This window comes from Sebastes umbrosus, chromosome 2, assembly GCF_015220745.1.
Source record: "Sebastes umbrosus isolate fSebUmb1 chromosome 2, fSebUmb1.pri, whole genome shotgun sequence".
In the NCBI taxonomy this organism is placed as follows: domain Eukaryota; kingdom Metazoa; phylum Chordata; class Actinopteri; order Perciformes; family Sebastidae; genus Sebastes; species Sebastes umbrosus.
The window spans coordinates 1,192,932-1,207,518 of NC_051270.1; the positions used below are offsets into that span (position 1 = coordinate 1,192,932).

Here is a 14,587-nt window from a genome sequence, read left to right on the forward strand (position 1 = left end):
CGTCTGGAAAGCTGCTGCAAACACAAAAAACAGCTCTTCACAGCTGTTACAACGCCTCCAGCTGGATGCAGCCTTTTCTTTTACACTTTATTCTTTGCTTAGGTTTAAAAAAATATCATTAATTGTTTGAATATTTTCCTCTATATGGACATCTATGGATCTTTAGTAAAGTTTTGGAACAAGAGTTTGTATTGTAGTTTTTAGTTTGTGTGTTTTAAAGGTGTTTCTAGGCACAAGAAACCAGCTTTGGGCTGTAAATACTGTGACATTGGTTCATGCTTTATAACTGGTTATTGTCCCCATAAAAATAATACATGATAAAGTAGTTAAAAAATTAAGATTGTGTGTTATTATTTTTGAACAGGACACTACTAAGAGATGTGGAAACTTTCCTGAGACGGGAGCAGTGGTGGATGAAGTACCAAGTAACATTTCACCCCTTATTTATACACCCAAAACTTATTTATGCAAAATAAAGCAATTTAAATATCAATTTATGTCTCATTTTATCAATTAATTAATGGCTAACTTTATTTTTAATATTATTTTTGCTGTATTTAATGACATATTTATTAAATTATCAAGTCATTTATTTATTTATTTTTGATTTTGGCAGTTTGTGTCCTCCATAGAAGACAGGAGTTTCACAGTCAAGTTTTTTTGTTGATATATGAGCTTCAAGTTTTCAGAATTGTGCGCCTAGTTCCATTTTTTTGTGTGAATATAATGAGGAAAATACTATAGTCTACTATTCTACTATAGTCAGATGTTATATTCACATTTTACCAACAACCTTCTTTTTTTTATTTTCTTTTTTTTTACTTTGAACACAAAATTAAGTTAATTGTCAAAAAATGTTTGATAATCAACTTAATCAGGGAATGACTCAAATAAATATGAAATATCATAGAAATACCAAAATAATAATAATAATAATAAATAATAATAATATATATAAATACTATGTATTTATTTAAAATAATAATAATACATAATATATATATATTTATATAACAAAATAGTAATAAATAATAATATATATAAATATATATATAATATTATTTATTATTATTATTATTTTATATATATATTATTATTATTTATTATTATTATTATATATATATATAATTATTATTTTATATATATATATATACACATATATATATGTGTATATATATATATATACATGTGTGTTAAAGCACTAGAAGTGAGGACTCTTCTTCATCCTCCTCCTTTCTTCGAGCCACACATTTTTACGACAGTACCAGTGCCTTTACGACAGCACCAGTGCCTTAACGACAGTACTAGTGTCTTCACGACAGTCCCAGTGCCTTACGGCAGCCGGCTCCCTTACCGTCAGGCAGCAGCATGGCGGAGGCTGCGCGGTGTTCCGGTGCTGAGGAGGATTTAACGGAGAACCGGGAGAGTTCAGCCGCGGGGACAGACAGCGGGACACCGGGAGGAGCTGCTGCAGCCCGGGATAAACCGGTGTGTCTGATCGTGCTCGGCATGGCGGGCTCCGGGAAGACTACCTTCATCCAGGTAGAGAGAGCAGCTAACAGAGCTAACAGAGCTAACAGAGCTAACAGAGCTAACAGAGCTAACAAAGCTAACAGAGCTAACAGAGCTAACAGAGAGCTAACAGAGAGCTAACAGAGCTAACAGAGAGCTAACAGAGAGCTAACAGAGAGCTAACAGAGAGCTAACAGAGAGCTAACAGAGCTAACAGAGCTAACAGAGCTAACAGAGAGCTAACAGAGAGCTAACAGAGAGCTAACAGAGAGCTAACAGAGAGCTAACAGAGCTAACAGGAGCTAACAGGAGCTAACAGAGCTAACAGAGCTAACAGAGAGCTAACAGAGCTAACAGAGAGCTAACAGAGCTAACAGAGAGCTAACAGAGGTAACAGAGCTAACAGAGCTAACAGAGCTAACAGAGCTAACAGAGCTAACAAAGCTAACAGAGCTAACAGAGCTAACAGAGAGCTAACAGAGAGCTAACAGAGCTAACAGAGAGCTAACAGAGAGCTAACAGAGAGCTAACAGAGCTAACAGAGCTAACAGAGAGCTAACAGAGAGCTAACAGAGAGCTAACAGAGCTAACAGAGAGCTAACAGAGCTAACAGAGCTAACAGGAGCTAACAGAGAGCTAACAGGAGCTAACAGAGCTAACAGAGCTAACAGAGAGCTAACAGAGCTAACAGAGCTAACAGAGCTAACAGAGAGCTAACAGAGCTAACAGAGAGCTAACAGAGGTAACAGAGCTAACAGAGCTAACAGAGCTAACAGGAGCTAACAGGAGCTAACAGAGGTAACAGAGCTAACAGAGAGCTAACAGAGGTAACAGAGCTAACAGAGCTAACAGGAGCTAACAGGAGCTAACAGAGGTAACAGAGCTAACAGAGCTAACAGGAGCTAACAGAGAGCTAACAGAGGTAACAGAGCTAACAGAGCTAACAGAGGTAACAGAGCTAACAGGAGCTAACAGAGCTAACAGAGCTAACAGGAGCTAATAGAGCTAACAGGAGCTAACAGAGCTAACAGGAGCTAACAGAGCTAACAGATAGCAGCTACAGGTTTCATCCCCTCACAGATAAAACTAATACTCACTGTTTACTATAATATCCGCTAGCAGCTACAGCTTAATGAACGCTTTATGGTTGTTCAGGCAACTCAAAGCACTCGGTTGAGATTAGAGAAAGATGGTGGCTTTGGTTCAACACTGACTGAAACACACACACAACAATATTTAACCAAAACGGATTCCCTTCAACGTGTATTTGAGATGCAAAGCAACCAAAAAGAGATGCAAAACAACCAAAATGAGATGCAAAGCAACCAAAAAGAGATGCAAAGCAACCAAAAAGAGATGCAAAGCAACCAAAAAGAGATGCAAAGCAACCAAAAAGAGATGCAAAACAACCAAAAAGAGATGCAAAACAACCAAAATGAGATGCAATACAAACCAAAAAGAGATGCAAAGCAACCAAAAAGAGATGCAAAACAACCAAAATGAGATGCAATGCAAAGCAACCCAAAAGAGATACAAAGCAACCAAAAAGAAATGCAAAACAACCAAAATGAGATGCAATAGAAACCAAAAAGAGATGCAAAACAACGAAAAAGAGATGCAAAACATCTACAAAGAGCTTCAAAACAACCAAAAAGAGATGCAAAACAACCAAAATGAGATGCAAAACATCCAAAAACAGATGCAAACAACCAAAAAGGATGCAAAACAACCAGAAAGAGATGTAAAACAACCAGAAAGTTATGCAAAACAACTAAAAAGAGATGCAAAACAACCAAAAAGAGATGCAAAACAACCAAAAACAGATGCAAAACAACTACAAAGAGCTACAAAACATCCAAAAAGGGATGGGATGCAAAACAACCAGAAAGAGATGCAAAACAACTAAAAAGAGATAATACTTACTGTTAGCTATGGAAAGCCGTTTGAGCGTTTATTCCATATCCTTGATATCAGACGTCAGTGTCCTCCACTAGTTCTGTCTTTGTCAGCACTAGTTGGACATTTGTACTCTAGTTGGATAGTTTGTCTCACTAGTTGAACAAAAACTCTTACTAGTCTCTGTTTTTCAGCAACTAGTGCCACTTTTATCCAACTAGTTCCAACAGAAGCCTTACTAGTGAGACTGTGCACTGCACTAGTAGGACCAAAGCCCAACTAGTCAGCTTTCTGACCCACTAGTCAAATGACTAGAACAACTTGACCCACAGTGCTGAGCTGCATCTCAGATTAATCTTCAGATTTCAGATGATGTTCACCACTTTTATGTGACATCTACTGTCGACCTGCTATCTCCCCCTAAATACCCCCTTATATGTAGCCCTCTGATCTGATCTCAGTGTTTTTGTTTCCTCCAGAGGCTGACGGCTCACCTTCACTCTCTTAAAGCTCCTCCATATGTCATCAACTTGGACCCTGCCGTCCACGAAGTCCCCTTCCCTGCAAACATCGGTGAGGGACGGTCTATTTCCTGGACATGCACAACATACAGACGTAGGCAAAGTTGTTGGTACCTTTCCGTTAAAGAAAGAAAAACCCACAATGGTCACTGAAATAACTTGAAACTGACAAAAGTAATAATAAATAAAAATGTACTGAAAATTAACTAATGAAAATCAGCTATTGTTTTTGAATTATGGTTCAACAAAATCATTTTAAAAAACAAACTAATGAAACTGACCTGGACAAAAATGATGGTACCCCTAGAAAAGATGTAAAATAATGTGACCATAGGGACATATTAAACTAAGGTGTGTCCTGTAAATAGCATCACAGGTATCTTCAAACTTGTAATCAGTCAGTCTGCCTATTTAAAGGGTGAAAAGTAGTCACTGTGCTGTTTGGTATCATGGTGTGTACCACACTGAACATGGACCACAGAAAGCTAAGGAGAGAGTTGTCTCAGGAGATCAGAAAGAACATTATAGACCTTCATGTTAAAGGTAAAGGCTATAAGACCATCTCCAAGCAGCTTGACGTTCCTGTGACTACAGCTGCTCATATTATTCAGAAGTTTAAGGTCCATGGGACTGTAGCCAACCTCCCTGGACGTGGCCGCAAGAGGAAAATTGATGACATATTGAAGAGACGGATAATACGAATGGTAACCAAAGAGCCCAGAACAACTTCCAAAGAGATTAGAGGTGAACTCCAAGGTCAAGGTACATCAGTGTCAGATCGCACCATCCGTCACTGTTTGAGCCAAAGTAGACTTAATGGAAGACGACCCAGGAGGACACCAAATCATAAAAAAGCGAGACTGGAATTTTCCAAAATGCATATTGACAAGCCACAAAGCTTCTGGGAGAATGTCCTTTGGACAGATGAGACAAAACTGGAGCTTTTTGGCAAGTCACATCAGCTCTATGTTCACAGACGCAAAAATGAAGCATCCAAAGAAAAGAACACTGTACCTAATGTGAAACATGGAGGAGGCTCGGTTATGTTATGGGGCTGCTTTGTTGCATCTGGCACAGGGTGTCTTGAATCTGTGCAGGGTACAATGAAATCTCAAGACTATCAAGGCATTCTGGAGCGAAATGTGCTGCCCAGTGTCAGAAAGCTTGGTCTCCGTTGCAGGTCATGGGTCCTCAAACAGGATAATGACCCAAAACACATCTAAAAACACCCAAGAATGGCTAAGAACTAAACATTGGACTGTTCTGAAGTGGCCTTCTATGAGCCCTGATCTAAATCCTATTGAACATCTGTGGAAGGAGCTGAAACATGCTGTCTGGAGAAGGCACCCTTCAAACCTGAGACAGCTGGAGCAGTTTGCTCACGAGGAGTGGGCCAACATACCTGTCGACAGGTGCAGAAGTCTCATTGAGAGTTACAGAAATCACTTGATTGCAGTGATTGCCTCAAAAGGTTGTGCAACAAAATATTAAGTTAAGGGTACCATCATTTTTGTCCAGGCCAGTTTCATTAGTTTGTTTTTTAAAATGATTCTGTTGAACCACAATTCAAAAACAATGTCTGATTTTCATTAGTTAATTTTCAGTGAATTTTTATTTATTATTACTTTTGTCAGTTTGAAGTTATTTCAGTGACCATTGTTGGTTTTTCTTTCTTTAACGGAAGGGTACCAACAATTTTGCCTACGTCTGTATATCTAAAGTGCTGTTCAGTTAAACACATGTGTGAACGGTGGCTCACGTGCAAGACAGTTACAGTAATCGCAGCACATTCCTAATTTTAGACTTGAAGGTTTTAGGCAGAGTAAGTCTGAGTCGGTCCAGACAGACAGTGTTCAGTTTCTTTGTCCCTCCTGCTCTCTGTGGCCTTCAGTCTGTCTGCCTTCTCTCCTTCAGATATCAGGGACACCGTGAACTACAAGGAGGTGATGAAGCAGTACGGCCTCGGACCAAACGGAGGCATCGTGACGTCACTAAACCTGTTCGCTACACGCTTTGACCAGGTGACTCAGTCTGACTCCACCTCCTCTGTGAACTGCATAACCACCATGGAAGCTGTGAATTTACTAAACCAAAGCTTTGAACTATTTAAATCAAAGAACTGTTTAAACTAAAGCTCTGAACTGTTTAAACAGCCCGAAGCTTTAGTTTAGTTTAAAGGTCTGTGGAGCCGTGTCCACCAAAGAGTTTTTTCCAAGCTGAAACCGCCAGTTAGCTGGGATAAACATTACAGGGGGAGGTGGGGGATGAGGGAGGTGGGGGATGACGTCTTCACTGTGCTCCGTGGTCATTTAAAGTGGCACTCTCTATGAAGTCACTGTCTATCACTGAAAGAGGTAATGCAATGGTGATTGAGCCTCTGGTCCACTGATGGAAGTATTGCAATAATTATATATTTGCAGTATTACAAACTGGATGTCTGGGGACATTTCGGGGGGGAAAAATGCTGTATTGCAGTTTACCTCATTATATCCACACAAAAAATGCAACTAGGCGCACAATTCTGAAAACTTAAAACTCATATATCAACAAAAAAACTTGACTGCAAAACTCCTGTCTTCTATGGAGGACACAAACTGCCAAAATCAAAAATAAATAAATGACTTGATAAATAAATATATCATTAAATACAGCAAAAATAATATTAAAAATAAATTTAGCCATTAATTAATTGATAAAATGAGACATAAATTGATATTTCTGTTTTATTTTGCATAAATAAGTTTTGGGTGTATAAATAAGGGGTGAAAATCATGCAGAAATAAATACATAAATACAGACATTTAAAAATAAATATAAAATTTAAATAAATGTATAATTTAATAAAAATAAATACATAAATAAATAAAAAGGGAAAATTAAACAGAAGTGTAAATAAATAAGGGAATTAATACAAAGATGAATAAATAAATAAAGAAGCAAATTAAAACAAATATCATATATAATAATAATTTGCTATATTTAATGACATATTTATTTATTTATAGAGTAATGTATTAATTTATTCATTTATTTATTATTTGATTTTACCATCAGGGAAATTACAGACGTGGAAAAGTTTGAGATTGATCTCAGAATCTGTGTGCTGGATTGTTAAACTTCCATTTACGTCCATCGCTCACTTTCTGCTCCTCTGGGAAGAAGCCGGGCAAAAAAGTTTAATAAATAAAGTAAGTAAACAGTTATAATAGTATGTATATTTATAATATTTGTTTAATGTTCAACACAGGCCATTTCAGTAGAGACATCAAATATATGACAATAGAATAGAAATGATTTAGTTTTACTTTTGTACGGCGTCCGGTCGGGATTAAAATCTCTGATCAGGTGCAGGTGATGTTAAAATCACCCCACCTCCCCTAGACACATTAATCCAGTCTGAATGGAGCTTTAAACAATAATTCATGTCCTCTTCAGGGACTGTTTAGTTTAGTGTCTGATGAGATCATGACAAGCAACAGACTGAACAAACTGATGTGATATAACAAGTGTGTGTTTGTGTTCCTCAGGTGATGCATTTCATAGAGAAGAAGCAGCAGAATCACCGGTCAGTACCAGCATGTCAGCGTGCTTCTGTTTGTCCCGGTGTTGTCTCTGCACAGCTGAGTGTGCTCATTTCCATCCTCATCCTACTCTAACAACAGTTTCTCTGCTGTGCTTAGAGACTGCACATTTTGAATCATTACAGTTCAACTGTTTGTTTTTCCCACATTCAAAGGAAAGTTCAAGTATAACAGTGTTAATTTTGACAGCTATTTTAGATTCAGTTTTAGTCTGTAGACGAAAATGCATTTTAGTTTTAGTCACATTTTAGTACTTTTTATCCTTCATAGTTTTATTTGAGGAAAAGTCATTATATTCTAGTCAAAATGTTTTCTCTCTTAATTTTGTCAACTATTTTTTATTATCATTTTTATTTTATTTTTTATTATTTTATTAAAATGTCCTTTTTTAGTCATCAGATTAAACTGAATATTTCAGTTAATGTAGCCAAATCAATAATTTTGTCATTTTATTCAAACTTATTTCACATAAAATTTGATCTTGTCATAATCTGATGAGAAGTCCTCCTGACTGCTCATTAGTGATGCGCAGTTCAGTCGCACCCACCGGCCCGTTATGAGAGCTAATTCACACCCACACCGTGCAAAGATCCAGTATGTGTTAATCAACCACCCGAACCAAACCACAAACTTTATGACTTATAGGAGCACAGTTGTCAGGACTGAGGTCTGAGACAAGAAAGACAGAGACGGACTCCATATGACCTACATTTTGGCAAGGTCGTGTTTGTTCAACCTCAGCCCCTTTAATAGGTCTATAATAAACTGTGTGGCCAAGATACTGACACTTAGACCCTTGAAACCACAATTATTGACACCACGGCCATTACAGCATAAAATCATGCCTTCTATAATATCAGGCTTTCAATCTAGAATTGTAGTTGTTACTATTTTCCCACCACATTGAGCCCTCTTCCCATGTGTTCCCTACGGGGCTAATATTAATATGTAGTATTTTATAGCAGTTTTAGTATCGGACATTTTTGTACTCAAGAGGAGGAATCAAGAGGGATTAAAATCAGGGACTAAAAATAACAATGCATCAAAATCAATGTTGTTTCTAATCATTGACATATCCCAGACTGTGATAATCCCTCCCCAAAAAAGTCCCTCGAGCATTTAGTATCCAGAAAATAATTCAGTTTTTATGTTTTCATAGAAAACAACAGTGACATTATGTAAAAAACCTGGCATTTAAAGGGTTAAAAATCTGAAAATTAATGAATATTTGGTAATTATGATCAGGACTGACGTTGGTTAAAAGATTTAACTCAGTGAAAGTGGAAAATAATATAAATATATCATATTTTATGGCAGTTTTATGACGCAGACCATAGTCATGTTCACAGCTGCACCAGATCTCAACTGGACGCCTCGTCTTCCTCCACAAACGTCACTCTTATTGTCTCTCCTGTGTCCTCTGCAGGTACGTGCTGATTGACACCCCGGGTCAGATCGAAGTCTTCACCTGGTCTGCGTCTGGAACCATCATCACAGAGGCTCTGGTAGGTCTGCACGCTGGGGTTTCTGTTGGCCGTTCTTTATGTGATAATATCACAGTCAGCTTATTGTTCCACACGTGTGTGTGTGTGTGTGTGTGTGTGTGTGTGTGTGTGTGTGTGTGTGTGTGTGTGTGTGTGTGTGTGTGTGTGTGTGTGTGTGTGTGTGTGTGTGTGTGTGTGTGTGTGTGTGTGTGTGTGTGTGTGTGTGTGTGTGTGTGTGTGTGTGTGTGTGTGTGTGTGTGTGTGTGTTTGTTTGTTTGTTTTCCAGGCCTCGTCCTTCCCCTGTGTCGTGATCTACGTGATGGACACGTCCCGCAGCGTCAGCCCCGTCACATTCATGTCCAACATGCTGTATGCCTGCAGGTACCACACTGAACTAATGATGTGTACCGTTGTCTATCATTTCTATCAGTCATAATAACACTGTGCTCACCAAAGTCTATGAACACAGCAAATAACACCAATACAGGGACGAATACATTGGACTTTTATTCAAATCATATACCAATCATATACAGTGTGTGATATATCCAGTAGGGGGAGCTAACTGAACAGATAAGACAAACCAGTCCCATCCTACACACTAAGTGCATACAGTATGTACTATATATTAACCCTTCAGAGTTAGTAAAATGTAATCTATTTACCGTCTTTACGGCCGGTATTATCAGGAAATGACACAATTCCTGCACCAAAGCACCTTAATCAAACTGTGACTTTAGATGCCACTTTGAGTTCAACTTCACTGAAGCCCCATTCAGCTGGAAGAGAAAGACAAAAGCTTCCACAGGGGGGCGAAAGAGACACAGACATGAATCACATATTGATATCATTCAGTGTGACTTACACTTCCCGAGGATATCATCTCTGATGCCCATCCAAATAAATGTGCAAAAATCCTCTGAGAAATCAAAGAACAAAAGATTTGTTTTACTAATATATCTTTATTTTCTTTCTCCCTTGTTTTGGGATCATTTTTATAAACCGGTATCGTTCTGAGCACCAGAGTCCCTTTAGAAAACCTCATTTTACTGCAGCAGGGTCTGACAGTCTGAACCGCACAGTCCTAGTTGTGGTTCTGACAACAACACGTTTGACTTTTTCATTTTTACACAGAAGTTTTTTAGCCTGCATTCTGTCTATTTCTACTTTCCCCACTCTGTCCACTCCAGAGTAAAAACCTGCCTAGAATGAGTAGTACTGCATGCTAACATGTCTCACAGTAGTCCTGCAGTTCTGCTTTCAGTTCTTTGTCTCAGCTGATGTTTCTCTCCTCCAGTATTCTCTACAAGACCAAGCTGCCCTTCATCGTCGCCATGAACAAGGTCAGGTCACTTCCTGTCTGCTATGTGACTGTTCAACGTTTAGAGTTGTTGTTGTTGAGTTATTTCTCTCTTCTTAAGTCGTTGACTTGTTTGTGCAGACCGACATCATCGACCACAGCTTTGCAGTGGAGTGGATGAAGGACTTTGAGGTTTTCCAGGACGCTCTGAACCAGGAAACGTCGTACGTCAGCAACCTGACGCGCTCCATGAGTCTGGTGCTGGACGAGTTCTACACCAACCTGAGGGTAAGAGGACGAGCACGGACCAGGAGGCCGTATCTAACCGATAAGATTCACCGGAGAGCCAGATCAATTAGGGATTAACTCAGAGTAGAACCCGGTATTAACGGTCCACCCCTCCTGACACGTCATCTCTATTTCTGCAGGTGGTGGGCGTGTCCGCCGTGACAGGAAGCGGATTGGACGAGCTGTTCGTTCAGGTGGAGGATGCCGCCGAGGAGTACGAGAGGTGAGTTACAAACTATTTTCCTACTTGTTTCACTCATCACATTTTCCTTTAGATGCCCCAGAGTTTGATTAAAAAGGTTTCAGATATCATCATGCTGCGTTCCACCTTAAAACAACTTGATGCAGTTTATCATTGTGTTTTAATACAGGAGATAAATATCATCCTCATCACTGTGTTCTATATGAAACAAGAAGTCAAGGACTACATTCTATCATTTTTATAAATGGGATTATAGAGAATTTAAAACTTGAATGACTCGTCTCACGTGCCGATTTTAAACTCTTAACTCTGAATATATTTAGTTTGTATGAATGTATTCTGTGATTGTCTCTGATGCTGCGTGAGCTTAGTTTCATCTGGTTATGTTTTCTCTCTGCTGTACTCAGATCTGTCTCGCAAAAGAGATCTTGATCTCAACGAGGTTGCGTGATTAAATAAAGGTGATGTGTTCTGTTCTCGTGGAGGAAACGAGGTTGTGTGATGTACTGAACTCTTTCTGCTCCTTCCTCAGGGACTATCGGCCTGAATACGAAAGACTCCGCAAACAGCTGGTGAGTGTGGTTGTGTGGGTTCTAACTGATACTCTCCTCCAATCACAGGCATGCATTCGCCCACTGAAAATTTGCATAAGCGCAGCCGGCCAATCAGGACGTGCCTACCCGAATACATGGACCCCAACAGTATATAAGACAGCACACACCGCTGCAAATTCATGCTTGTGATTGGAGGAGAGTATTACCCCTTAGAGTCCAGTAGGGGGCTCTCCCTGTGCTTATAGAACTAGGGTTACTTTACCGTAACCTTTGTTTTCTGTCCTCACATGTCTTGTTTTACATGTTTTAACGGACTTCCTGTCCCTCAGTTGGAGGCTCAGAGCAAGAAGCAGCAGGAGCAGCTGGAGCGGCTCAGGAAGGACCTGGGAGCTGTCAACATGACGAGCACACCTTCAACAGGTAGAGCCGACTGCTACTGAAAATAGAATAGGATTTACTGGTAACACTTTATCTTACAGCTCTGTAATTCATAATGATTCCCTGGAAAGAGCTATTAGTGGGGAGAGAGGACTGCTTCAGTTAAACCCAAATCTTTTAAATGTTGATTGAATCGTACGTTCAGCTGACCTGCTGACCTCGATGCCTTTTCTCACCTCATCTCCTCGTATCTTAGTCCCGCCTTCAGGAGGCGAGGAAAAAGACACGAGGAGATGAACAGGTGTTGAACAAATGAGACATCCTGCCTCGGAGTCGTCATTTAAAGCAAAGTCAATTAAATATAACGAGTCTCATCAGCTCTCCATTGTTTTGTTACACTGCTGTATTTTATGATCTCTTGTCAGTGTTCATGACAACTTATATATTTGTACTATTAATTAAATTCACAGCGTGGCATAATGTGACAGGAATGCGCGGATGTCATGTTGGTTGCAACATCATGTCACGATTACAGCAGGTGAATTAGGTGTAGCCTACATGTAATGATATAAACATCACTAACATGAAGGTGAAATGTCATTAAGGAATGCAGTTAGAACAGCGGCTTACGAGGTGCTACACAAGCGGTGAAGGGCAGAAAGTTTGATCATCTTAAATAACTACAACTTATGAATGAAAAAGGAACATTTGTAGAGTCCTGTCATGGTCTGATATTATTCCAGCTGTGTGTCACGCCTGTTTTAGACGTCACATGTGCCAAAAAAGCAAAGGATACGCCGGTGTATCCTCGCTTACAGCTCCTCCAGCAGGCCTCCCTCTCCTCGATCTTCGAGATGCATTTCAGGAATTGGGGATGGAGTGCTGAGATTATCGAGGATCGAGGATCAAGGAGGGAGGAGACACAAAATCGAGAAATGAGAGATTACTGTAACCGTAATTAGTTAACTGGAAGTGTACTAATAACACAGTCTCCATTTCAGTGTTAGTTGACAGACTTTTTCCCACTACAAAAACAAGAGTAACACTAAATAAAAAGCAACCTTTAAAACTATAGAACAAATACAAATCAGGTGCCAGAATTTACCGTCTCTATTTACCCTGAAATGAGCCGTGATATGTCTGTGAAACAGTAGTGAGGCTGATATCAATCAGACAAGTCTGCTTGTTGTTGTATTTTATTGTTGTATTTTGCTGATTGACTTCCTGTCCACAGAGGAAGCTAACATAGCCGGGCCCAGTGATTTCATCATGACACGTGGTAACCCTGACGACAGCGAGGACGAGGAGGTGGACAGCGACACGGACGACATCGACCACAGCGGTGAGAAAAGAAACCTGACGTTTATACACTATAAAAAAAACCTCACATAATTCACTGTAATAAAACAAAACCAAAAGAAACCTCAGTGATCACCTGAATATGAATATGAATATGTGGTCAGACTGCTAAAAAAAATACAATCTTGTTTTTATTTATTTCTAGCAACGGAGGAGAGCAAAGAGACCGACGCTTTTGGAAACTTCCTGAAGGAGAGGAAGGAAGTGGTTCAGGTTCGAAACAGAAAGTGTGAGATGCCTGAGGACCCCTGACCCTTGACCCCTGACCTCTGACCTCTGCATCCTGACGTCCAACTGGGAGAAAAGACAGCGGTGGCGTGAAGGTGAGGGAAATAAACAGCTTCCCAAAGGTTTCCCTCCGTGTGATACAGACTATCACCTGGAGCAGATACGCTGGAAGTACAGTATTTTTTTTCTCAGAAGAAATCTGAACTCTTAGAGCTGAACTTCCTGTCCGATCAGGTGACCCTTGACCCTGTGACCTCGCACATTCAGAAAAGCTGATTGGCTGCTCCTCAGTGTCGCTTCTTTCCTGAAAAAAAATAAGTTATATTTTTATATTGGAAAAGACTCTTCTATTCTGCTTTTCTTGTGTTTTTCATGACTGTCGATGTTTGTTTGTAAAAGCACTGAAAGGATTTACGATCTGCAAAATAAAAGTTAGCTTTTAGTTGAAATGTGGTTTGAATTTAAACTTCTGTTTGTGACATTTTCCACAACGAGGCTCCGGGAGTCGGTTGCAGAAGCTGTTCTGACCAAAGTGTTCACAAACTCTTTGTGACGTAGAGATAAGTTGTTAAAGGGACTGTTTGTAACTTTTTAAGCGTATAAATGTAACGGGTCGCCACACATGCGCGCTCGCGTGTGGCCGCTGCCTCTCCTCCTCTGCCTGCCTGCCTTCACTCAGACAGCGCGCGCGTTCTCAGCTCGCTCCACCTCTAGATGTGAACGCGTGCTCACTCCACACTGCAGAAGAGTTAGTTTAGCTCTGAGAATATCTAGTGAATGTTCAGTGGACGTTTGTGCAGAAATAACTGCTGCAGCTCACCCAGACCAACAGAGGTTTCCCGTGTCTTGTGAAGTGACGGAGTATCTCAGCGAGTAAAGTTGTCGGCTCGTTACCAACCGGGTGCCGGTGTCTCCTTGCTCTCTCCGGCTGCGGGCGGAGAGAGCAGGGAGACATGCTGCAGAGCCTCGCTGCATCAGCCTGCGCTGAAGCAGGAAAAGCCAACACTAAGATCAGATCTAAATCATGTTCATGGAGAGACCTTTGTCTGGTCAGCTAACATTACTGCCAAGCAGCTGAAATATAGAGTGATATTGTGGTTTTAGCTGACGTGTCGCCTCACTGTTTTGAGCGATGCTCGTTCAGGTATATTTAGAGCGAGCAAGCGCAAGCTCAACGCTGACTTTGGTTGATTTCACGCCCACAGGTGTCGCTGTTAAGAAGCATTTCTGAAAGTTACAAATAGTCCCTTTAAGTAAATATTTCCACTAACTGCAGGTGTAACT

At 40.0% G+C, this 14,587-nt stretch overlaps 1 protein-coding gene across 1 annotated transcript; it reads left to right on the top strand.

The window, feature by feature from the left end:
• The first annotated feature begins 1,307 nt into the window (after positions 1 to 1,307).
• gpn1 (GPN-loop GTPase 1) lies at positions 1,308 to 13,756 on the top strand. Its single transcript, XM_037753500.1, has 13 exons — positions 1,308 to 1,542; positions 3,888 to 3,981; positions 5,844 to 5,950; positions 7,457 to 7,494; positions 8,937 to 9,015; positions 9,281 to 9,375; positions 10,292 to 10,337; positions 10,436 to 10,582; positions 10,723 to 10,805; positions 11,317 to 11,356; positions 11,668 to 11,758; positions 12,951 to 13,058; positions 13,221 to 13,756. Exons 1-13 carry the CDS (start codon positions 1,369 to 1,371, stop codon positions 13,325 to 13,327), a joined length of 1,209 nt encoding a protein of 402 aa, XP_037609428.1. The 5' UTR covers positions 1,308 to 1,368; the 3' UTR covers positions 13,328 to 13,756.
• The last annotated feature ends 831 nt before the right edge of the window (positions 13,757 to 14,587 follow it).

Bases quoted from the DNA above. Each gene is read 5' to 3' on its own strand.
- gpn1 (XM_037753500.1), top strand. From the start codon at position 1,369: ATGGCGGAGGCTGCGCGGTGTTCCGGTGCTGAGGAGGATTTAACGGAG. The intron at 10,583-10,722 runs GTAAGAGGACGA...CTATTTCTGCAG, and splicing joins AGTTCTACACCAACCTGAGG to GTGGTGGGCGTGTCCGCCGT. The intron at 10,806-11,316 runs GTGAGTTACAAA...CTCCTTCCTCAG, and splicing joins GCCGCCGAGGAGTACGAGAG to GGACTATCGGCCTGAATACG.